The sequence below is a fragment of the Fopius arisanus genome, unplaced genomic scaffold (assembly GCF_000806365.1).
Source record: "Fopius arisanus strain USDA-PBARC FA_bdor unplaced genomic scaffold, ASM80636v1 scaffold00098, whole genome shotgun sequence".
In the NCBI taxonomy this organism is placed as follows: Eukaryota; Metazoa; Arthropoda; class Insecta; order Hymenoptera; family Braconidae; genus Fopius; species Fopius arisanus.
In genome coordinates, this window is record NW_011887837.1 from 295542 (window position 1) to 318422 (window position 22881).

The following is a 22881-nucleotide window of genomic DNA, read 5'->3' on the forward strand; positions in this document are numbered from 1 at the left end:
CTTGCGCGTGTCAGTTGCTTGCGCGCCAGTGCTCTATAGCCATCGGAATCATACGGTCGTGTCGCTCCGCTCCTCCACACAATTCGACATTTTTCCATTAACATTGTCCATCCCCCATCCTCCAATACCCTCGAAAAATTCATCAACTCTCCATTAATTCGGTGATTGTGCTCAGTGGAATGTATCGTAATGTTGATTAATTCAGTGAACGAGTCTATTGGACCACCAGGCAGGTGAGAAGCCGTTGATTTTCACGCATTTTGTCGAGGTTTTACATGATCCGGGACAGTGCAGCCTCACTTCTCACCATTCTTCAACTTGGAGGGGGGTAACTAGTGTCACGTGACCCCTATGTTTACCAAAATGGTGACCCAAGGAGCTCCGAGAATGATAGACCAATTATTTTTACCCCTGTCGCACTCCTGAATCATCTGTCCTCGGTCATCAATTCGCTGGGGGGTGATTCTGCTTCTGCAGAAGTGAAGCGTTTTTTTTTTGTTCGTGCCTTGTCGCACCTGACGTCAATTGTGGTGCACCTGAAGCACTGGAAAAATGAATTTCACTCGTTCCGATTGTTCCTTTTATCGTTTATGTGCGCGTCACGCACCGCTGACCTGAGAATTTCACCACGATATTATGTGAAAAGTGGTTTAATTGAAGAATATTTTGAATTTTTGAACATGTCGGAGGATTGTCTAGGGGACGGAGGATTTTTCTTCTGGGATTTTTGGAGGAGAGCAACTCTTCCCCATTTTTTCAGGATTTCTGACGTTTAGGTGTTATTTGTGGTTAGATATGATTTTTTTCAGGTATTTTCTCGTTTTTGGGAGGGCAAGGGTGAAATTTTCCTTTGGGAATTTTTGAATGACGGGTACAATGAATTTATTCATTGAAGAACTAATTAAATTCATTCAGATCAGTCCAGAACTTCGATTGAAATCCAAAGAAACGGATATTGAAAAAGGTAAAAATGAAGGGATATTTAACGATTGGTTCACCCAATTATAGATTTAATGGAGAGTCCAATATTTGATTGTCATTATAGTGGCATAAAAATTGTACATGCTCTCTCCTAAAATGTGTGTCAATATTTTTTTGATTCGTCATCGTTTCTTGACTATCTGATTATTCGATTTTTTTTGTTATCCTCATGATTCGGGGATTAAAGGGGACAAAAAGAGGTATGGGAAAGCTCAATTAGAGATCATTGGAAGTTTTTTCGGAGCAGACTTAACGGATTTACAATTTTTTGTTATTTGACTAACAGTTCTGGCGTGACGATCCAATCTATGATTGTTCAGATGTTGAATTCGTTCTCAATCTAGTTTAATTCTAATTGTAGATTTTTCGATATGAAATTTAATCGATTTCTTTCCAATTCAGATCAATTCATCAATTCATCAAGGGAAATTGATATCGTCTTATTATTTCACCTGTATCAATGAATCTCCGTTGACTCATTCATTGATTTTCTTCGTTCATTCTTTTGTCTCTAACTCTTTCAACCATTCCATTTCGGCCTATCTTCGGCGGAACTGAGAGTTTTACCTTTTTCTGGTGGTTAGCTATTAGTCAGCCAAAATTACCGTCGACTTGTCAATGCTATTTCTGTCATTGTTTTGTTTGGAAAGCTGATAATATTTCCTCATTGTTCTTGCTGAAATTACACCCCGATAAACGATTTTGGGAGGAAATGACAAGTGATATTTTCACTGTAATGACTCAAGTCGAATAATTAAGGAGTTTTATTACTTCTAGTAACTAAACTACCAGAAGTTTTACCTCGGGTTCTGTGTCCGGTTTAATTCAAAGTTTTATTTCAGCTCCACGTTTCTCTATTTCAATAATCTCCATCCGCTAATCGATCTCACTTGGAATTCAATCTTGAGTGTTTTCTAGTATTCACTTCTGAATTATTTTATTATTGATTGCTCAGGAGAAATGACAAAAGTGGAGAACGAGAGTAATGGCTAAAATGATAATTGCTTGGCGATGAGAAATTCCGACGACATTCAATGAATTATAGCCTAGAGCCATCGATTTCATTGAGTTCTCCTTGTTGAATTCCTCAAATGGCACACAAGAGATCCATTTCAGTTCAATTTGACACTGTAATCCTCACCATTTGTCTGTATTTTACATTCTGTTTGAACGTTGAACAAGTGTGTTATTACCAACACGTTGTTTTATGTCTTATCCAGACTTTAATTCGTTTCACATGGCATACTTCCTCTTGTTAATGTATTCTTACATGCACTCCAGATGACGTTCAGAAGCTTAAAAAATTACCGGAGGATTAGAAATATCCCGGGACGAGTGTAATTCGCTGAGGAATGTCTAGTCATTTCTCATGTAGGGCAGTGGAGAATTTTTCGCGACCCAGAGAGTGACCGTGGAGATGACATTAAATAATAATTCATGCGTTAGAAATGGGTTGGGGACGCGCCGGGATTTATGATGCTTTCATCTTTGATTGGAGGGCAAAGATCATGTCTTTATGAGCATCTGGGATTTACAGGTGGTGACCGGACTCCAGGAGGATCTTCGGGGTTAATTCGATATGTTTTATGTTTTGGAATTCAGGTAATTTATTTAAAACCTGTTCATGAAATTTCTACTCAGTAGTGGATTTGGTTTTATTGAAGCATGATTTTATTTCATCACTAAAACCTTTCAGTGTTGATATTAATCAATAATTCACAACACGACATATCGTCACAGCCAACACTTCATTGATTCTCCTTAGGTATTTATAAAGAAACGATGAAGAAAGGGGAGTTATTCCTACATTTATCAGTTTATTTTTACTCGACGGTGATTTAGATTGATTGAATATCCGTATCTTAAGAATAAAGAAAATTTAAAAAAATTCCTGTAAAAAAATGGTTTTTTAAACTTTTTTCACGATCCACCTCATCCTGAAAATATTCCCTAGAGAGCTTATTTTTTTTATATCATTATCACGACCTATTTATGAATCGTGTAATTGGCACTGGAATGAGTTTACTTCCAGAAGCCATTTTTGTATGATTACTTGAGTGGAATTTCTGCAATCACAATCTGAATCCACAACACACACAATTTATCAGTTCTCTGTTTACAGCAGATTAGTGATAAGAGCTGTAGAAAGTAATTACAAAAATTATCAACAGATTGGATCACAGATGATCTTGGATGCGCCCTAGGCAAATGGGACTGATGACAAGACGGAGGATCATCTAAATGCGTGACGATACAGTCGCATAGCAGAGTGGTGCCTCCCGGTGCCAATTTTTCCCTTGAAAATGGCCACTAATCAAGTTGATTATCAGTGGTAAGATATTTAAACGATATGTCGCCCTCACTTATTCTCAACTCCATTGATAAATCAATAGAAATCACAATGAATAAAAATGTGAGAGAACTTTTTTGTAGATTATTTCATGAGCAACAAAAAAGCTTTCACATTTTTCCTGACAGCTGCTCGTTAGAGGGATAATTGCATAATTAACAAGCCATCATGTACTTCTTATATTTTATCCCTGCAATTCAGAATTGCTGATATTGTCCCACTTCGATCTTACCTAGCACTGGGGTATTAATGAGCTTCAACAAATAATTTTATCGATTTCCTCAGGGCTTACTCCATTATGGATTCGTCCAGGGTCTCCACATTTCTCATCTCGATCCTGCTGATCGTTTATGGCAGCTTCAGATCATTGAATATGGAGCAGGAGGCCAGAGAGAGGGAGAAGGAGAAGGAGAGAGTGAATTTATTGAGTGGTATTGTCAGTGGTACTAACTCGGATAGTTCCAATGGTGGTATACAAACCCTGGACACAATGCATGCTCTCTGTTTACCTCTTGGAGCTTCCATATCTCTTCTCATCATGTTTTTCTTCTTCGATAGTATGCAGATGTTGTTTGCAATATGCACTGCGAGTAAGTGTATAGTTTTACTAGTAGTAATCATTACAGAAGTCGTAACACCATCATTCAATAATTGAGCAATACATTTAAAACCCAATATCAATTAACACGACTCGCTAACATCAAAATATTAATGATGCTCTTCATTATCCTTAACTGAATTCAAAGTACTTCAATGGTAATATCCACTAAGTCCTGTAGATAAAAATAATTTACGATGACTTTTCATGCCCAATTCTAGAGTGAAAAATTGAAAAGTTAATTTCAAAGATGAGATGAACATTTGAAAGGGTTTAGAATGAGGAGCTCGCTGAGAATAGTTGGAGCTGATTGATTATTATTTTTTTTACAGTTATAGCAACAGTGGCTCTGGCATTTCTTCTGTTACCCATGTGCCAGTACATAATACGACCGTGTTCAGACGGTAATAAAATATCGTTCGGTGTCTGTGGGAGATTTACAGGTGCTGAACTCCTGTCTTTCTCGTTGAGTGTCAGCATAGTATGCATATGGGTACTCACTGGACACTGGTTACTCATGGATGCAATGGGCATGGGGCTGTGTGTTGCATTCATTGCATTTGTTAGATTACCAAGCCTCAAGGTGTCGACATTGTTACTCACAGGATTACTTATTTACGACGTATTCTGGGTATTCTTCTCGTCGTACATATTCAGCACAAATGTTATGGTGAAGGTGGCGACAAGACCAGCCGACAATCCAGTGGGTCTGGTAGCCCGTCGACTGCATCTGGGGGGTGTAGCACGAGAGGCTCCAAAGCTCTCATTACCTGGGAAACTCGTATTTCCCTCGATGCACCAAGCTGGACACTTCTCAATGCTGGGTCTCGGTGATGTTGTCATGCCCGGATTACTCCTGTGCTTTGTCCTGCGTTATGATGCGTACAAAAAGACCCAGTTGATACCCGGTGGTTGTGAGACTGGTGTTCCACCACCTAGGCACCTCAGTCGCATTAGTTACTTCCATTGCTCACTCATCGGTTATTTTCTTGGTCTACTCACTGCCACTGTCAGCTCTGAGGTCTTTAAAGCAGCCCAGCCAGCCTTACTTTACCTCGTGCCGTTCACGCTTTTGCCGTTACTCACCATGGCGTATTTGAAGGTAATGTTTTTTTCGTCAATTTTCCAAAAGAACTATTTTATTTCTCGGAAATGTGTTAACCGTAACTGTAAATTCGATGATTCTGCATCTTGTTTGGTTGCTTTCTCTGTAGTGAGTGAGTGGAATTGTGTGAAAATAATATTTCCATTCCTTTTTAATGTCGTATTCCTTCAAAAATTCGATGAAAAATAGTCATTTATATCATTTTAGTATGAGAATGTTGAACGAGAACGTGGATGAATTGTTTTAATTTATTGTGTGGAACTTAACGACGAATAATTGGATATACTTTGTTATAGGGAGATTTACGCAGAATGTGGAGTGAACCATTCATAACTCACACACCCTCAAAACACATGGAAGTTTGACAGCCCCCCTGGAGCACCCATTAACTGGACAAATGTTTGAACAAAAAAATACGTGTGTATCGTCGTATCGCAAACCCTCTAATTTCCCATCGTTATCATTTCTACGTAAGTAATGCTTTTAACTCATTTCTCAGTTCGAGAAGTTCCTTTAGTTTCTTCACAGCAACAATATTTCATATTAAATCACACATTGAGTGTCTGCGTTATTAAAATGGCATCCTTTTATAAAGGATATTAAGAATTTCGTGTTTGTCGTTTGTACACTGAAAACATATGAGCAAATTTATGAGTATTTGAGAGATGATATTATGCACCGAATGAACAACTTAAAAACAAAATTCTCGGATTCTGTGGTAATTGGAGATTGATTGAAGAAATTACATTTTTCATTTTGGAGATATTTCTGTAGCTGATGGGTTTACAGTACTAAACAATACAAAAATGTCTTGCCATTTTTCTGTAAAATTCCTCAACATTGAAATGATCCCGTAAATAATCTCATATTTATTTCATTATCTATCGTTTCTAAACGTCAATTACTCTTGTAATTATCATTGTCCTTTAAACTCTGTCATTCCCTATAAGGTTTTCACTCACATCACCATTTACCACTTCTCTAGAATCAATCTGCGCGTTCGTGTTAAAGTGTTGACGAGTTCAATTAATTTATGATTATATAATTAACGCGTAGATAAAAAAAATATGAATTTAGCAATGGCCGTGAAAAATAAATTCAGATAATTCAATTATGACAAATTGAAAACGGAAATAATTCGTAAATTTATTTAAAGGATAGAGAAGGAAAAATCATTTTGAATTGTAAAAGAGAATAAATTATTTTTTATCGAGCATTATAATGCACAGATGCAAGGTTATCACTTGCAAACAGGAAATTACACCAGGAAATTAGGAAATAACTCGTACTGAAAATCGGTGATCGATTTTATCGATAAGCTGAAGATATCTCTTGAGGAAAAAATGAAGAAATCGATGCACATAAATCAGTTGCATTGCTGAAGCAATCGAGATTACATTGATGGATAAATCAGTGAGACACGCGTGCTGGTTGTGAATTTTCAGTAATATTAATGAGAGAGATTTAAAAGAGATCGATGATTGCATTTGTCGACAACAATTGTGTACATAAATATATTGAATAATAATTTTTATAAGAGCATAAGTAGCTCGGATTTCATTCGGGTTATTTTTAGTTTGAGGTGGGTTTTATTTTTTAGGCTTCAGAGAGATTCAGTGCTTGGATAATTCATTGAGTAGGGGCAGAACAGTTCAAGTCGATGCATCAGTGTTGTAGTAATCCTCATAATCGAAATAATTGATAGATTAATGTCTATTTAATGCAGGATTAAAGCTTGACTTGATCTGATCGATCTACGTAATGAATAAAATAACTATTTGAAAGGTGTTCAACAGATTTGGAAGAGAGGGAATCCCGGAAAGATTAATCGTATTTAATTCCACGATTTATCAGAGAATTTTTCTGTACGTAATAACGAATATTGTTTCGTTTTATTTAACTCGATCGCAGAACTGTTGATCATGATTCATTTTTTAGGAAGAAAAGATAAATAAATGGGTGCACGTCACGAACGGGTGATTTTTCAGAGGATTTCGCATTTTCGGTTCACTTTTTATAAAAAAAAATTCTCTTTCAATTCCACCAAGACTGATACCCAGGTAACGAGAACGTCATCAATTAGTTTCACCCCATTTTTCAGTAGATAAAGATAATAGATGGATGTCACGATATTTCTGAGGGAATTAGTTATTTCGTACTTTTACGGATAATTCCAACAAGACTGATAACCAGGATTGATCTTTTGCTATCGCTTGCAACAATCAATTTGAAATTAATTAACAACGCACATTAATGCGATAAATACTCTTCCAAATGAAATTAATCCAAGAATTCTCAAGATTTTGTTTCGCGAATATTTTGGAAAATTGTTGGATTTCAGGGGACTATGTCTGGTGAAATTTTTACAGAGAAGTTTGTGATGTACTAGAGGTCCTCGAAATTTTTTCATGAATGAAATGGCTTGAGAGATATTTCCTGAATAATGTAGAGTGGTTTTTGGATTAATTTAGAATCTCATTCCTGAATTGCTGCGGTAATTATGCAAATCAAGGGTTTCGATGCAAAGACTAATTTAGGTACCTCGTGTACTCGATGAATGCAGCAATTAACGGAGTAATAAATTGAATAGTCAACTCCCCCTTAAATCGTGACTGTCCGAGCCCGTTCGTGAACATTCGACCCGATTCATTATTCATTTGATTATTAAATTTTAGATTGAATTTTACGTTCTATTGAATTCGGTGATCAGTGTCGCATGTATCATCATTTATAGATACGAAAATGCATTAGCTCTCTTATGAAATAATTATCAATTGATTGGGTTATTCCATGTGATCTTAAAAATGAAGAAATTAGTAAAAACAATAGAGAAAATGCCCAAGAATTAATTTTAAAAATACCACTCACTTCCCACTTGATTATCCTACGAAAAGTCATTCGTTTGATTTGTAAATATTGCCGCGGGTTCTTGCGCATTGGAACGAAGAGGAAATTCAGTAAAAAAAAATTGTGCAATAAGTTGTAATGTTTCATTCAATTATTTATTATAATTTTAGTAAAAAAAAAAAATAGAACCACAGGCATGAATGGAGTTCCATGAATGGATTTTAAACCCCTCGCGATTTTCACTTCATTTTTTTCCACTGCAATTCATTTTTTACGAACAAAAAGGAAACCAGAAGCAACTGTATGTGTTATCTCTGACAAGACTAAAGAAGAGAACAAAAAATGGAAATTATTCTTTCACCGGGTTTGTCTTGGAATCGAGGGAGTGATAAACTGGAAATTGTGATTTTTGAGAGGTCTGAAATATAATAAAAAAAAAGTAGTGTAACTAGGGGAGATTGGAATTTATGATGGAGCTGTCGAACCTAACGTTTACTCGATCTCACCACAAACCCAAAAGAGAGATGACGTATAACTTAAAGAGTCTATACATTTAGTGAAAGACACTTACAATAGAAAAAAAGTGAACAACAGAAAACGAATAAGAATCAATAAGAAAAAAAATACCATTGCAGAAGGTACATCTTAAATATAATGTAATTATTAATTAAAATTAATAACATTAATTGATAATTCTAAGAGCACTCGCTTGTACTGTTGCAACTTCTTGCATGTGTACAGCCATGTACATTTTTTTATATAAAAAAATCGATAAAGATTGGAAATAAAACTGTTTCACGTACCAGCGTGACACGTTTAGTTGAGAATTATTGTTTTTTTTAATACCCCATGTGAAAAAGTTGGAAATAGCAACGATTTAAGGAAAGCGCTCGGTAAAAAATATGGAAAATTACTCTCACAATTCCTATATAAATTGAGGAATTTAGCGATTCTCATTGGAATCGAATCAAAACCTACATTATTTACCAGTTTAATTTGTAGGAAATTCATACCGCACTTTGCCCTACTGTCGCTTTATCCAACTTCTTTTTTATCCTCTCCAATTCCTCCATGTCCTCCACTGACGCCTCGCACTTATAAACGACGAGTGAGTGATAAAAATGAACGGCAAATGCAACGAATACAATTAACACTGGAATAACGATGATCGTGCTGGTCATGGCAGCCATGAATGAGTAGTCCCAGAATTTTACCCAACAGAGGATGGCCACTTCCACGAGGAAGAGAAAGAGTCCAAGAACTGTGGAAAATGCCCAAGCGAGTTCTATAAAACCTCGCATTCGTTCATGGGGGGACTCTGTTATCAATTTTGACACCTGGAGTTTACTAATTGCCTCGACATTTGGCAGTAAATACGTGCTTATCATTAGGGCGAATATGTGAACTGAGACGAGAACTGTTGTGCACACAGCGAACATCACGAACAGCCACTCGGGAACTGCTGTTCCCTCGTTTATCTGGAGCTCCACCATTGCTACCTGAAATCAGGAGTAATCCTTACTTTTCCTGTATTTTTCAGATAAAAATACTTGAAAAGTTCCCCTGGGTCTTCAGTGAGACACGTAGGTAAATTATGTAGTGAATGGTGCACTGCCCAAATCCTCTTCAAACGGAATATTTTCAATGAAAAGTAAAAATATAATTTACTAGCCGCGCACGACTCAGACATCCATAATTCGACACTAATCATTATCCAAACAATTCACCATCTCCATTTATATCGCGTCATTGATATTTCCATTGCCGCCAAGAAAAGTTCCGCTCATCACACTCGTCTGAATTATTTGTCCTTATATAATTGCTGATAGACACTGCGATTAGCAAACAATTGTCCTCGACTTTGATATAATTGTATTTGTCTCATATTTCCCCAGAAAAAAACACGTGCGATTATTTCAAAATTTAATCTCTCTTGAATTCCTCTTCTGCAGTAAATTACGGATGATTGTAATCAAAACTTATAGCTCTGTTACGACGTCACCTCGATATTTGCCTTTTCCACAGCAATAATTTCATAATGACACGGTGATTGCACAAATAACATAAATTCTGGAATTTATTTCTGGTCATTTCAGCAATTCAAGGTATCATAATTATCCACTTCAATCATTTTTACTGCAGTGCAGAAAAAGTATGCTGAGATTACGTATTACTTTTACTTGCCGATTGTTATTATCAATTGGGGAAAAAATTGGACCATGTCTGACAGATTTTCCTGAATAATGTTCGCGGTTTTTTTTATGGGAACAATAATGAGGAATAATCTTCGGAGATAGTTTGAAAAACAATTCAGACGCGAAGTGATAACGTGAGATAAGTCGAATTTTACAGTCCTGTTAAACACCAATTAAATTTCGAAAACGATAGTTAACGTCCGTTACCGAAACAAAATTAATAATAAAAAATCTATTTTCTGGCAAGCGCACCGAATTAGTTATGAAATTTTCAGGATCATAAAAGATAATTCAATAACTACCATAGCGAATCCACTGAGTAATTCCGAGGTAGTGGCAGTGGCCTTGAGTTTAGCTCTGCTCATGTGTAATCTTCTCCAGCTGAGGCCCTGGGGTCCATCATGCTCATTAACAGGTGGTCCCTCCCCCTTGGGTTTTCCACTGCAATTGCAGCAGCAATTGCACGGGGAATTGCCACCTGACAAATTGCTGCCGGAATAAGGGCTATAAGGAGGGCTCGGCACAGATTTAACATCAATAGCCACAAATTTTGGAGCAGGTCGTCTCGTCGACAGGGCAACTTCACTCTGCGATGTGTGCAGAGGAGTCCTGGAAGTGCTGCCTATGGAAGGATTTGAACTAAACATCTGATTGGCCTTCGGTGTCAATCCAGCACTTAGGGGTCTGGTTCTGGGCACTCCCCCAGGCCCATACCTCCAGTTGTACTGGGAAAAATCGATTTGCGTTGATTTATGCGATCTGGGGCCATTGATCTCCGATATGCTGGTGACGCTGTCCTGTCTCGATTTGTTCTCTTCGAATTCGGGGGCATTGCTCAAAGGCATTGGGGAAGTGCTCAAGGAGTGCATCTGCTCGTGGTTTATTAAGTCGTTCGACATCTCCAGCGATTTATTTATTTATTTATGTTTATTTGTCGATTGTATATTATTGGCTGACATTTATGTTTATTGATTTTCAGAATAATTGAAGAATAAACTGTCAACCCGATGAATCTCTCTTCTTCAATAAAACAGAAAAACCTCCACAACTTGAAATCGACTTGAGTAACGAAATTTAAACAGAAGGAATGATTAACGTTATCACTATATCCACAGTATCGCCGGTTTATAGCTCGATCTTTTAAAAATCCTCCGTATTAATATCCCTGAGATCTCAGAGGCATTATTATTGGTCTTAATTTACCGTTACATTTGGATCATGTAAACGATAATAAATGGCTCAAGGGCTGAGCGATTTGATAAGATTTCAGATACCGTTAAAAGTCTCCATATCGTCACAACAGCTATCATTTGACACTGAAGTCGATCGAGGGCATTGATTAACGATCCGAAAGACTCTTTCCGATCACCTCCGGCACCGATCGATGATCGAATGAAAAATGATTTGATCATTCACAAATATTTCTCGATGTAGGAAAACAATATGTTCACTCCTGGAAAGCCCCGGCATCTGAACAATCGAGGAAAAGACACTTAACTCTCAACAACTCTCTCACGTTGATCATTCTGTCACTACTAGTGCATTATTCATAAATGATTCATAATCACATTAATCCCCATCTGCGAATCCTTCAGATTTATTTGTCAGTAAACATACAATGTCCGTGATCCTGACATTTTCTTGTAATACCCACAAATCCACCGTTACATAAAATGTAGATTGTTCAATTACTCATTTGAAAATTTCGGGCCGCAATTGTTGAGGGAATTCACGTGCTCCAGCGTGATTACGCGCACTCCACATCATTCAGGTATTTTCAACATGATCTCCACGATTTAACGAAGAAAATTAAACTTCACGAGAAATCCTTCTTCTTCCACGATATGAATTCAACGAAATGATGAGGTGAGTTTTTTTATTTCTTTCTTCAACAAGTGGTGATAAATGCCGAGGGTATTGTGAGAAGGTTTCAAGAAATGATGCTTCTAATTTTCGACGGGTGTAGAAACCAATTGGAAACTTGTGGGGGGAATAATATTTAGTGTTTATTGAAGATAGAGTTTGTAAAGATAACTGAAGAGTTATCATGCAGCAATGAGAGGTGACTGCCGGCAACTGAATACGAAACATGCAATAGCAGTAGTGGGACGCGTGCTATCCCCTACCTTCAGCAAAAAACAAGAAGAAATATCATAACAATAGTATTAATTGCCTTGTGGCCATATCGGCATAATAACTGGCTTTGGAGGCAGACGGTTGGCCTCTGAATGATGTTGGTGCATGTGGAAATCGTTCGACATCGATGACGATTTTATTGAATATTCTCTGTCAGTGGTAAATAACCACGATTCCAGTGAAAAATTCCCCCATTCTTTGATTTCAAACGAAATGTTGAGAATCAAGCGTACGATTTTATTTTTTATGAGTACATTCACACAAAATTATCGTGCCTCGAATGAGAGAAGGGGAATTACCGGAATCTTTCTGTTGATCCGGTTATTGAATTAAGAAATCCCCAATTTCGAAATCGCGGAGGTGGGCGTTGGAGGTGGGGGACCGAATTCTAGGACACGAAGTTTAGGGTCTTCTGATAAATAACACGTCTTAACTTTTTGAGTCCCTTTTTATGTCATGGCCGATTAATCATTCTAGGAATTTCATAAGTTCGTATTTTTTTATAGTTTTCTTGTAGAATTTTTGAATGATATTAATTGAGAAACGGAGGGATTTCCTCGATGAGGAATTCCGTGGAATTCGAGAAACTGCAAGTAACGATAATTACGGAAATGATTTCTCATTTTGATATTTTGGCGTGCAAATGATTTACATGGGAAAAACTTAGCGCGGCATTTGCTCGGGGAAGTTGCAGGGAAATTTCAAGAAATAATTTATTTCTTTGAAGAAGGAGGAAAAATAGATGGGAACATCGTCTTCAGGACCACTCCATTCAGCGATATTAGCAATTCTACTCAGACCTCGTTCGCAGAAAATTCTTTTGAGTGTTGAAAATACATCGAATGCAACCTAGTCTTGGGAATAGAATTATCGACAATTATGTAAATTTTTTTGTAACGAAGAAATACTTCTCAGGAATTCGATCATTGACTTTGAGACTTATTAACAAAATAATTATGTTTTTATTATAGAAAATCATTCTGTCAATTTTTTTTGCCCGTATGATTTTTTTCCGATAGCAAGAATTTATTTCTATCTGCATATGATTTCTCTGAAGCGTCTAAAAACCTCTGTATTCTCATCCAAATGAGGACAAGCCTTCCATACCGCACAATACTGCATTTGCACGATAAGGAAAATGAGAGATCGGGGTAATTTCGCATTTGTGGGATAAACACTATGTCATTGACGAGTATTATTAATGGTCGATGAGTATTTGATGACGATGCTGGCAACAATGTTAATAATTTAAGTCAGGTACCCGCAACATCTAATCCCATGTCCCTGCAAGTGAAAACAAGTGTTTTTATGATTCCATTGAAGATGCTATCTATCTGGTTCTAGGAATTGTTTTTCCACTAAACTCTTTCTTACCATATTCGACACTCATTACTTCCCAATAAAGAGAATTGCAAGAAATTTTTCATAAAAATGTACCAATGTTATATGATCCTTGGTATACGGGTTTCGTGACGACAATTATATGTGTGACATCGAACATTCGTGCGGTCTAGACGATTCCCGTGAATCAATGAACTTATTATTTCGATAATTTATGCATTCAATTCTGCGAGCCTCCCAGGAAAATGAAATATATAGGTGGAATTTTGAAAAATATAAAATTCAGAGGAATATTGTCCCATGCTATCCACGCAATATTGATTTCTGCTTTTATAGAAACAATAGGGAGAAAATAAAATAAGTACTGATATAGTTGACAGTATTACGGTATAAGTGAAAAATCTCAAAGCCAAATTGAAAATCCCCGATTAGTGGCGGGAACAGGGAGCCAATGGTACTTGTCCCCAATCTGACGAACGTGTCTATTTCAAAATGGCGGTACGCAATGGGTTATGTGTACGTGTCTAGATCAGTCGTTCCTCCAACGAAGTAAATAGTGTTTCGCATGCACTCGTATGCTCCAAAAAAAGTGCTAACAGACCCCCAAAAACAATTCCCACACCCCCACGGGTCGTTCATTAAATTTCACCGTTATTTTATCCCGTGAGTTGAGTGTTCCCCTAAAAAATCCTAACATGGGCGATTCAAAGCCCCAGCACGGCGCCCAGGAGATGAGGGGTTGGCTCTTCAAGTGGACTAATTACTTGAAAGGATACCAACGACGATGGTTCGTCCTGTCAAATGGCCTCCTGTCATACTACAGGTACAAAGCTCCATTGCGAATGAATTAACACTCAGCAATGACGTCTACATTCTCTCGTGACGTTTAATAATTTATGCGTCATTCAGAAACGTTGGAAAATAATTAATATCCAGTGTTCCACCTGCATTTTCGTCATGTGTTTCACAACCCTTCTCCAATTATTTCAATGCGCAATGATCTCGTACTCGTTGGGTAGTTTTTTTTTCATCGCGAGGACCAATCTCTGTCCCTGTGTACATTAACACATACTTGGCTCTGCTTTGCGTGCCTCAAAATTCTGATCACTGTGGTTAGTTGGAATAGAAAATGCTGACGAACGTTGGCAGTGATATTGAGTTAAAACAGAAGGATCTGATGGAATACAAGAGCTTGTCTGTTGTCTATTATGCTCGAGTTTTCATAGTTGATTTGTGTGAAGTTGACGGTCTGCGGTGTTTTGCGAATATCTTTGCAGGGGGAAAGGTCAGGGGAGGCTTTCTACTGTCACCTAGGAAATTTTGGGGGGGAGGAGCTCATTGAGAAATCTCTAAGAGCAACCAGTTAAACGTCAAATCACCTATACACTCAATGTTTTAAATACTTGTCGGCACTTGGAGATATACACGCACTGCTTATAATCAATACTTGACTGAATCCTGATTTTTGTCACAAAAGAAAATAATCATCAACGCCATGAATTGCAGAAATTCATTACGAGGCCTTGGAATTGAAGAAAGATCGAAATGTGGTTTAAAGATTTGTCATGAATAATCTTTAAAATATTTTTAGATGAACCAAATAGTTTCGGGGATATTCGCAAAACAATGTGGAACATTTTGGACGAGTTTCACTTCACATTTGACTCCTGATTGTTTATCTCGTCTGACAACACATTCAGGGACTCGGGCTGCTTTATTCATCGGTGGATTAACATCCTTTTGAGGCCTGATAAACACCCGAAAAAGATCCTACACCCCCTTAACCCTGTCGTCCCACAGAACGACGAAAAAAGAAATTAACCATTGTAACTAATTCCTAACAACAAAAAGAAAACGTTTTTTCCAATTATTATCGTAATAACACTCCCAGTATTTTCCCACGTGATAAACGTGATTCCAACGATGAGAATTCATAAAAAATAATGTTTAAAACAAAATGATGAGAACCAACGGTAGATTAAAAAAAGAAAAATCTAAAATTATTATTGAAAAACCACCAAATGCACAATTGTTTTGTGGACTGTTTAGGGCTGAACCAACGGGGGGGCCAAAGATATCGACGCGACGCAAGCGGAGGTCTGGCAGAGCCTCCGAGTAAGTAAAAAAGAGAAAAAAAAAATTCGCAGCTGACCATTTGAAAACAAAACGTTACGAGATTGTCATTAAACTGTTTATTGCCCAATTGGACAAATTTATTGACCAACACGGTAATGACAGGTCTTTCCATGAATTTTATTTCTCATTGATCATTTTTATCATTCAACGAGTTCCCGCGGCAGTTGTTGGAAGCATTTTTTCGATAGTTTGATTTTTAGATCACACGGTTGTCAAAAGAATGAGAGCTACTACCATTTCAGAACATGTAAAAATCGCATCTGTGAGAACTCAATTTCTGGCCAACAAAAGGTCCTGACGAGTAATTTGGCACTTAGAAGAACTCACGTCACAATTGCATAATCTTCATATCGATACTTTGCATAGACTGAATAATTCGGTGCTCAGAGATATTTCCATCTGCCGATTATATTCACTGATACGATTCGAGATCAAATCAGAACCAATCGAGCATTTCCTATCGCCCCGGTGATTACTCGGAAACGGCAAACACGTGCAACAAGTCTCATTTATCAAGAATGCACTTTGTTGGCAGTGAAAAAATTAACGAACATTTTTTTCTCGATTAGTCGTTAATTATTGAGATAATTATCAATTCTTTAGCGAAGTGAAACGCTTATAATCACTCAGGATTGATCTTTCTTATCATTTGTTCGTGTTTATTGGTCATTTAAATGCTGACCCCGATGGTTTATTTGCAAAGTAAGCTGTATGCAATAACTAAAAGTGACTATTTCAATGTTTCACCACTTCCCTATTGAATCAAGTGGTAATTATTGATTTCTGCATGATAAAAGCACTCTCACGTCATCGCCCACTGCCCTTTTCATCACTCACCAAATCAATTCACTAGCGAATTGGTAGAATTTGACTTCACGCTTCACTTCATTTTTTCAACACGTCGCTACTGGATTAGAATCATTCAATCAAAATATTATTTATAATTTACTTATTTTCAATTATTCACGCTAAACTTCATTCTAAGACTAATGTCAAGCCAAGAAATTCGATTCTGGTGTCTGGTGTGTGAGGATATATCAATATCGTCTTGATATCGGTGTATCCAATATCAATAGATCAAGCGTAATCGAGTTGCACCGAGAAACTCGTGTGTTTTTAATAAATTCTTCAGAAATCCAGCTGAAATGGCTCACACGTGCAGAGGTGCTATTTCACTACATGGTGCCTTAATTCACACCGTCGATGCGTGCACCTTCGTCGTCAGTAATGGAGGTACACAAACATTTCATATCAAGGCAGCCACCGAGGTCGAACGTCAGCAGTGGGTCACTGCACTGGAACTCGCTAAGGCTAAAGCCATACAGGCCATGGAGTCAGGTTTGCATTGAATTATTATTCACACTATTACCCTTTTTCGTCTGCATCCTAGGAATTACCTATAGCAGGGTACAGAGGTTTTGAAAGAAAAGTTACATTACTCTGCACTAGCCCGACAAAAAAAAAGTTGATAATTTCGCTGCTGAATTTATTTCTGAATCGCTATATTTTTACTTCATACGGTTTTTTATTCAGGGTTTTCGATGGCAGAGATATTGAGAATGATTTATTCATGTCGAATTAATTGAATTATTCAGTGAAAACTATTAATTAACGCTGCCATGTCATGTTTGCGCGTTTTATCCTAAATCACGACTGGTTGCACGTACACTCATTTCTCTACCCAATTACCCCTTATTAATTATGAACACTGATTGATTTGTAAATCAGGAACCATTGGAAAAATAACGCTTTAGTCCAATCTTGTGTTCCATTTACTTGTTAAATCGAAACGAAAATGTGAGTAAATTTGATTGAACAAATGGAATTGCTTGAGCGAGCGAGAATTATAGTGGGATAACTCCAAAAAATCGCACTCCACGAATTTCTTAGTTTCTCTTTCCGTACGCTGGTACTAGAATTTTTTTGAGAAATTTTTATCTGCCAGATGATGTGTGAGCCACACTCCATGCGAGGATCGCTTTGTTTCAGAAGAAGAGGAGGAGGAGTACCAAGACAGCGACAATCAGAAAGGGGAGCATGCCTCGATAACTAAGGATCTCACTCAAAGACTCGAGGATCTTCAGAGTTGCTACGATTTGATATCCAAAAGAGGCTTGATGCTCACTCGTTCACTCATGGATCTGGAGTCTCTGGAGCCTAATAATCCAGAAGCCATGATGACTAAAATAAAAACCGTCAGCGAGAGGGCTACACTTTTCCGCATTGCAGCTAACGCCATGATTAATGTGAGTTAATCATGCAAATAATTTCAATGCCAATGAACAGATTCGCGCCTTGATTTGAGTATTTTTGGCAATATAGGAGAAGAAACATTGAAATATTTGTGAAAGCTTCAATCAGTGTAATGGGTATTTTTAAAATTGCAGAGGAGTAATGATTTTCTTCAATCGGCTCAACAACAAGAGCCCAAATGGGAGAAGCTTCTCCAGCACGAGAGAGACCAGAAAGTAAGGATTGAAAAAATGGTGGAACAATTGGCGAGACAGCACTCCCACCTGGAAGAGGCAGCCCAACACGCCCTTCCAGCTGCCCTCTCAACGGGAAGTCATCGATCCTCACGTAATTACTCCTCTTATCACAACATCTATGCTTACTTCATTGAGAAATTAAGATTATCTATGAAAGTTTCATGTCGACGAAACTTTAATAAAAACAGCACTGGAACGTTTGAATTGATTTCGTTTGGTTTCGTGTGCTCCAATTATTTCCAATGTCTCCAATAAAAAAAATCACTGGAGATGGCGTTAAGGGTTCCTTCCCGCTTATCGCCATGTTAATATCACACTCGTGTGTTCGATCATGCATAAATGCACTACACAATCTCAAGAAAACCGCCTTGTGATCACTCGAGTTTGGCACTCGTCCATTGACCAGACTACTGACAGCTCTGTCAATCCATTAGTGCCATTCCCTCCCATTTGCTCAAATTCTCAGTAAAATGTACCTTTGAATTTCGATGAATTGACCTAGTGCGAATGAAATCAGCGGGTGGTGAAAAAAAAATCACGAGTGAAATTAGAATAGTCCCGAGTGGAAAGTGACAGTTGCGAGGGGAAACGACACAAATCAGAGTTCGGAGCAGTTGATTAATCAACAGCTCGCACAGGTTTTATCTCTTTTTTTTTCTTGCACTTCTCATTATATCATGAGGCGATTGGATGCATGATTGCGACATTGACATGCCTAAGAGGTGATGGCAAAGGTGGATTTTAACAAGCCAATTATTGTCTATTGCAGACGTTCGGTTCAGTCGTTTTTAAATGCTCCGACGTGTTAAAGACGTCTGTAAGCTTGGGATAATCGTGATGAGGGGTTACAACATTACTCGAGGTTTAGGGACATCGAGGAAATTATTCGGGGATTTTTAATTATCGGGGTACTTTTTTTATTCTAAAAATATCCACGTGGTGAAGCCGTAAAGTGGTATTTGTCGGGGAAACATTGTAGGAAATAGAAATTTTAGAGCTTATTTTAGGAAATTATTTAGCCTTCGACTATGGGTGATTTTGAAATTAATTACCAGAAGAGGATTTTTAAGGGAAGCATTTTATAAAAATGTCTGGAATTTTAATTTGTTCCCAGCAGAGTTAACAGACACAATTTGTCAACACATTTATCGAACGAAATACAATTCATTGCGAAATGATAACAAAGTTTCTCGAGTTTCCTGATAAATTCGTCGTTTTAACATCCGCGTGTCATTATTCATCCGCATCTTTTAGTATTTCCTGATCCATAAAAATTCTGTTATTATTCCAACTCGGAGTATTTTTCGTTAGTAAAAGTTGTTGAATATAGGCAACTTCTACCCCACACAGGTGATCAGAATGATTTCCTCATTAATTTGTTTTGTTTTCCATTACTTGTTTGTAAAATGGCAGATGCTGTAACCAGCAATCCACAGTCTGAGGACGAGGACAATGTGGAGTTTTACGATGCCCAGGAGTCAGACACATTTACATTGAACATACCTAGTGGAACAACGGGCAACTCGATATCGAGAACGAGAAATAGAAACGATTCACAGGGTAGTGATGATGGATCAAGCTCAGAAGGAGATCCAGCACCAATGTCAACGAACGATACGTCCGATTCATTCCTTATTGTGACTGACTCAACTGCAGTTGCACAAACATCGAGAAGTAGAGAAATTGATAATGTTAACAATGGGAGTACCAGTGCTGGGGTAACACCCTCAGGAAAGCGTAAGCGTCGAACAAGGGTTCCAGATAAACCCAACTATCCTCTGAATTTATGGAGCATAATGAAAAATTGCATTGGCAAAGAATTGTCAAAAATTCCGATGCCAGTGAATTTCTCCGAGCCATTGAGTATGCTCCAACGTCTCACCGAAGATTATGAGTACGCAAATATCCTAGACAAGGCTGAACAGTGCACAGACAGCTGTGAACAAATGGCGTACATTGCTGCATTCACTGTCTCAACTTATTCGACAACAGCAGCACGAACTGGAAAACCGTTCAATCCACTTCTGGGGGAGACTTACGAGTGTGATAGAACCGAGGATTTGGGGTGGAAGGCAATTTCTGAACAAGTCTCACACCATCCACCCATGTTGGCGCAATTTTGCGAGGGAAAAACGTGGAAGTGCTGGCAAGAGTTTACAATGGCTTCCAAATTTCGTGGGAAATATCTGCAGGTAATTGGACAATTTTGTACTGACGGGTCAATGATATTAATGAAATGCCATTTTTTTGTTTTAGGTGATTCCTCTGGGTACAGTACACTTAGAATTCAACACGAATAAAAATCATTACACATGGCGTAAAGTAACAACTACTGTGCACAATATAATAGTAGGAAAATTATGGGTCGACCAGAGTGGTGATACGGACATAATAAATCACAGTGATGGTACAAAGTGTCATCTCAAGTACATTCCATACTCTTATTTCTCACGTGACAGTCAACGTAAGGTCAAGGGTGTCGTTATGAATGCCAATAAAGAGGTCAAGTGGGTTGTACAGGGTACATGGGACTCGAAAATTGAAATAGCACCTGTTATTAGTACTTCTGGCAGCCCAGACAATCCGGTCTTTAAGACTGGACCTTACACTCTGGCCTGGAAGCGTCGAATGCCACCGTAAGTCCATTGCCCTCTCCCAATTGATTTTCGTCATTTATGTAACTGACTAATTGCGCCGTAATTAATATGAATAATTTCACCAGAGGGAGATTCAATCAGAATTATTCAAATATTTATTATTTTTATATTATTATTTAAATGATATCTATTTTCTGTTTGCAGTGCGGATTCTGATAAATACTACAATTTTACCGAGTTGGCATGTCAGTTGAATGAACCTGAGGAGGGAGTGGCTCCGACTGATTCGAGGTTGAGACCCGATCAGAAGTTAATGGAGAATGGACTCTGGGATGAAGCTAATGCTGTGAAATTGCACCTCGAAGAGAAACAGAGAATCGTGAGACGCGCTCGAGAGGCCGAGGCTGAAAAATCAGCTGCTGAGGGCAAACCATACACTCCCTATGAAGCGGTCTGGTTCAAGAAAGAACAGGACAAGTATACAGATAGTGTCTGTCATAACTACAACGGTGAATACTGGGACTGCAAGAGCAGGGGTGACTGGAGCAGATGTCCCCAGATATTCTAGGTTTCTCAATTCTCTTTGGACTTCAATATCGATTAGACAAACAACATCGCGATACCGTGAAATCGTGTTTTTCCTTCGAGTCGTTCTTACTTTTTCATTGCCCCATTGATTCCATTTTGTATTCTTTCAAAAATTCCGGAGAGTTTAATTTCATACAGGCGAATTATTGTTCAATAATAGGGAAGTGGTGAATCGTAATTATTTGAATTTTCATGGAATATGTGATTATCTCGGTGACGTTAGACTTTAGAGAGAGTCTGAGGAATTTTTTTGTAGCTGATAAAATTAGCAATAAAAAATTTTCGACGTTCCGTCTTGAAAATAATTAATTACGTTTTACCCTTCTGCTATTTTGTGTGAATTAAAAATCATATTTTTAGTACTCCGTGGATTTTTTAATCGCATCCAATGAACAAGCGTTCGCTGACGGGCTAAGGGCGAATCGGGGAGGCTATAAAAATGGCAAACTGACGAAAACACCGAGAGCTTCCAAGTAACCAATTCAGAAGCTTAATAAGCGGAACGAAAAGCTGGAGAAGACGAAACCAAATTGAAATTTATTTTTATGGGTTTTCATGATTTTTCTTGACACAGTTCATTCATTAATCCGCACACTATCAAGATCTGAAGCGACAAATTTGCGCGAATTGATGGAGCAGACGAGCATGAAGTGAAAAAATTTATCTCCTCTTGTTCGTTAAGAAGTAATAAGGAAATCATGAGGGGGATTAAAAGTTTATTAAATAGTTTTGAGACCGGTATGTGTTTCAAACGAGTCCCAGGCTGTACTATAATTTAAATAGTCAAAGTAATCAATGAAAAGATGATATATTATATCTGTAAACAAACAAATATAAATACAAATTTAATTATTAATGAAATTAATAAAATTTAATAATTGATAAAGGAATGGTTATTATTGATGAAAATGTTGAAGGAAAAATGATCGATTTATGAGACTCTAAGGTTCATCTGTATTGGGGCGGTTAACGTGCTTTGTAGATTACAAATTTTTTGTATTAATGCTCGCAGATGACAGTTACTTCATAATTGATTGACTCTGAGGCAAAGAGGTGAGAGGATCATCCTAAAAAAATTTCAAGAAAGTAAAGACTATCCTCTACTTTACTGCATCGATTAAAATTATTTTCATGCACAATTGATAGTATCGATGAAAAAATTGTTAAGAATCGCTGACTAAATTTTGCTTCCGACACTTTTCAATCGCTTAATGATGAGTTTGTTGTCAAAGTGCCTATGGTTTGTTCGTTTGCTGAAACTTGTATAGTAGAATGTAGGAAAACACAAGTAATTGAGTATGCAAATAAGGAAGTGACAGATTAATTGGGTTTAACGCCGAGTCACTTTATGTTGTTTCTACCAACGTAAATGATGTGTTAATTATTAATTAATTGACGAATTAATTAATGGAGTGGTGCGAGTGTGCAGTGAACGTGAGAGAATTGTACATTTTATATAAAGTATTTAACGATTAAAGCAGATTATAACAACGAGTTCATTACGATTTTTCTTCACCT

At 37.5% G+C, this 22881-nt stretch overlaps 4 protein-coding genes across 7 annotated transcripts; 3 read left to right on the forward strand and 1 right to left on the reverse strand.

The window, feature by feature from the left end:
- The first annotated feature begins 34 nt into the window (after positions 1-34).
- SppL (signal peptide peptidase-like protein) lies at positions 35-8464 on the forward strand. Of its 3 annotated transcripts, none has more exons than XM_011312244.1 (6): positions 35-233; positions 2519-2583; positions 3153-3313; positions 3617-3921; positions 4262-5031; positions 5331-8464. In XM_011312244.1, exons 3-6 carry the CDS (start codon positions 3285-3287, stop codon positions 5397-5399), a joined length of 1173 nt encoding a protein of 390 aa, XP_011310546.1. In that variant the 5' UTR covers positions 35-233; positions 2519-2583; positions 3153-3284; the 3' UTR covers positions 5400-8464. The 3 variants fall into 3 exon arrangements, with proteins under 3 accessions (XP_011310546.1, XP_011310548.1, XP_011310547.1); XM_011312245.1 differs by lacking the exon at positions 35-233 and adding an exon at positions 834-964; XM_011312246.1 differs by lacking the exon at positions 2519-2583.
- Positions 8230-12139, reverse strand: LOC105270977 (calcium release-activated calcium channel protein 1-like). Its single transcript, XM_011312242.1, has 2 exons — positions 10379-12139; positions 8230-9380 (listed from the first exon to the last, which is right to left on the reverse strand). The coding sequence occupies exons 1-2, from the start codon at positions 10973-10975 to the stop codon at positions 8889-8891; spliced, it is 1089 nt and encodes a 362-aa protein (XP_011310544.1). The 5' UTR covers positions 10976-12139; the 3' UTR covers positions 8230-8888.
- A 1917-nt stretch (positions 12140-14056) lies between these two features.
- Positions 14057-22857, forward strand: Osbp (oxysterol binding protein). Of its 2 annotated transcripts, XM_011312248.1 has the most exons (8): positions 14057-14376; positions 15603-15668; positions 16822-17027; positions 17679-17935; positions 18077-18269; positions 19592-20370; positions 20435-20814; positions 20980-22857. In XM_011312248.1, the coding sequence occupies exons 1-8, from the start codon at positions 14249-14251 to the stop codon at positions 21341-21343; spliced, it is 2373 nt and encodes a 790-aa protein (XP_011310550.1). In that variant the 5' UTR covers positions 14057-14248; the 3' UTR covers positions 21344-22857. The 2 variants fall into 2 exon arrangements, with proteins under 2 accessions (XP_011310550.1, XP_011310551.1); XM_011312249.1 differs by lacking the exon at positions 15603-15668.
- Positions 14383-15594, forward strand: LOC105270979 (uncharacterized). Its single transcript, XM_011312247.1, has 2 exons — positions 14383-14838; positions 15145-15594. Exons 1-2 carry the CDS (start codon positions 14683-14685, stop codon positions 15295-15297), a joined length of 309 nt encoding a protein of 102 aa, XP_011310549.1. The 5' UTR covers positions 14383-14682; the 3' UTR covers positions 15298-15594.
- Positions 22858-22881: the final 24 nt, after the last annotated feature.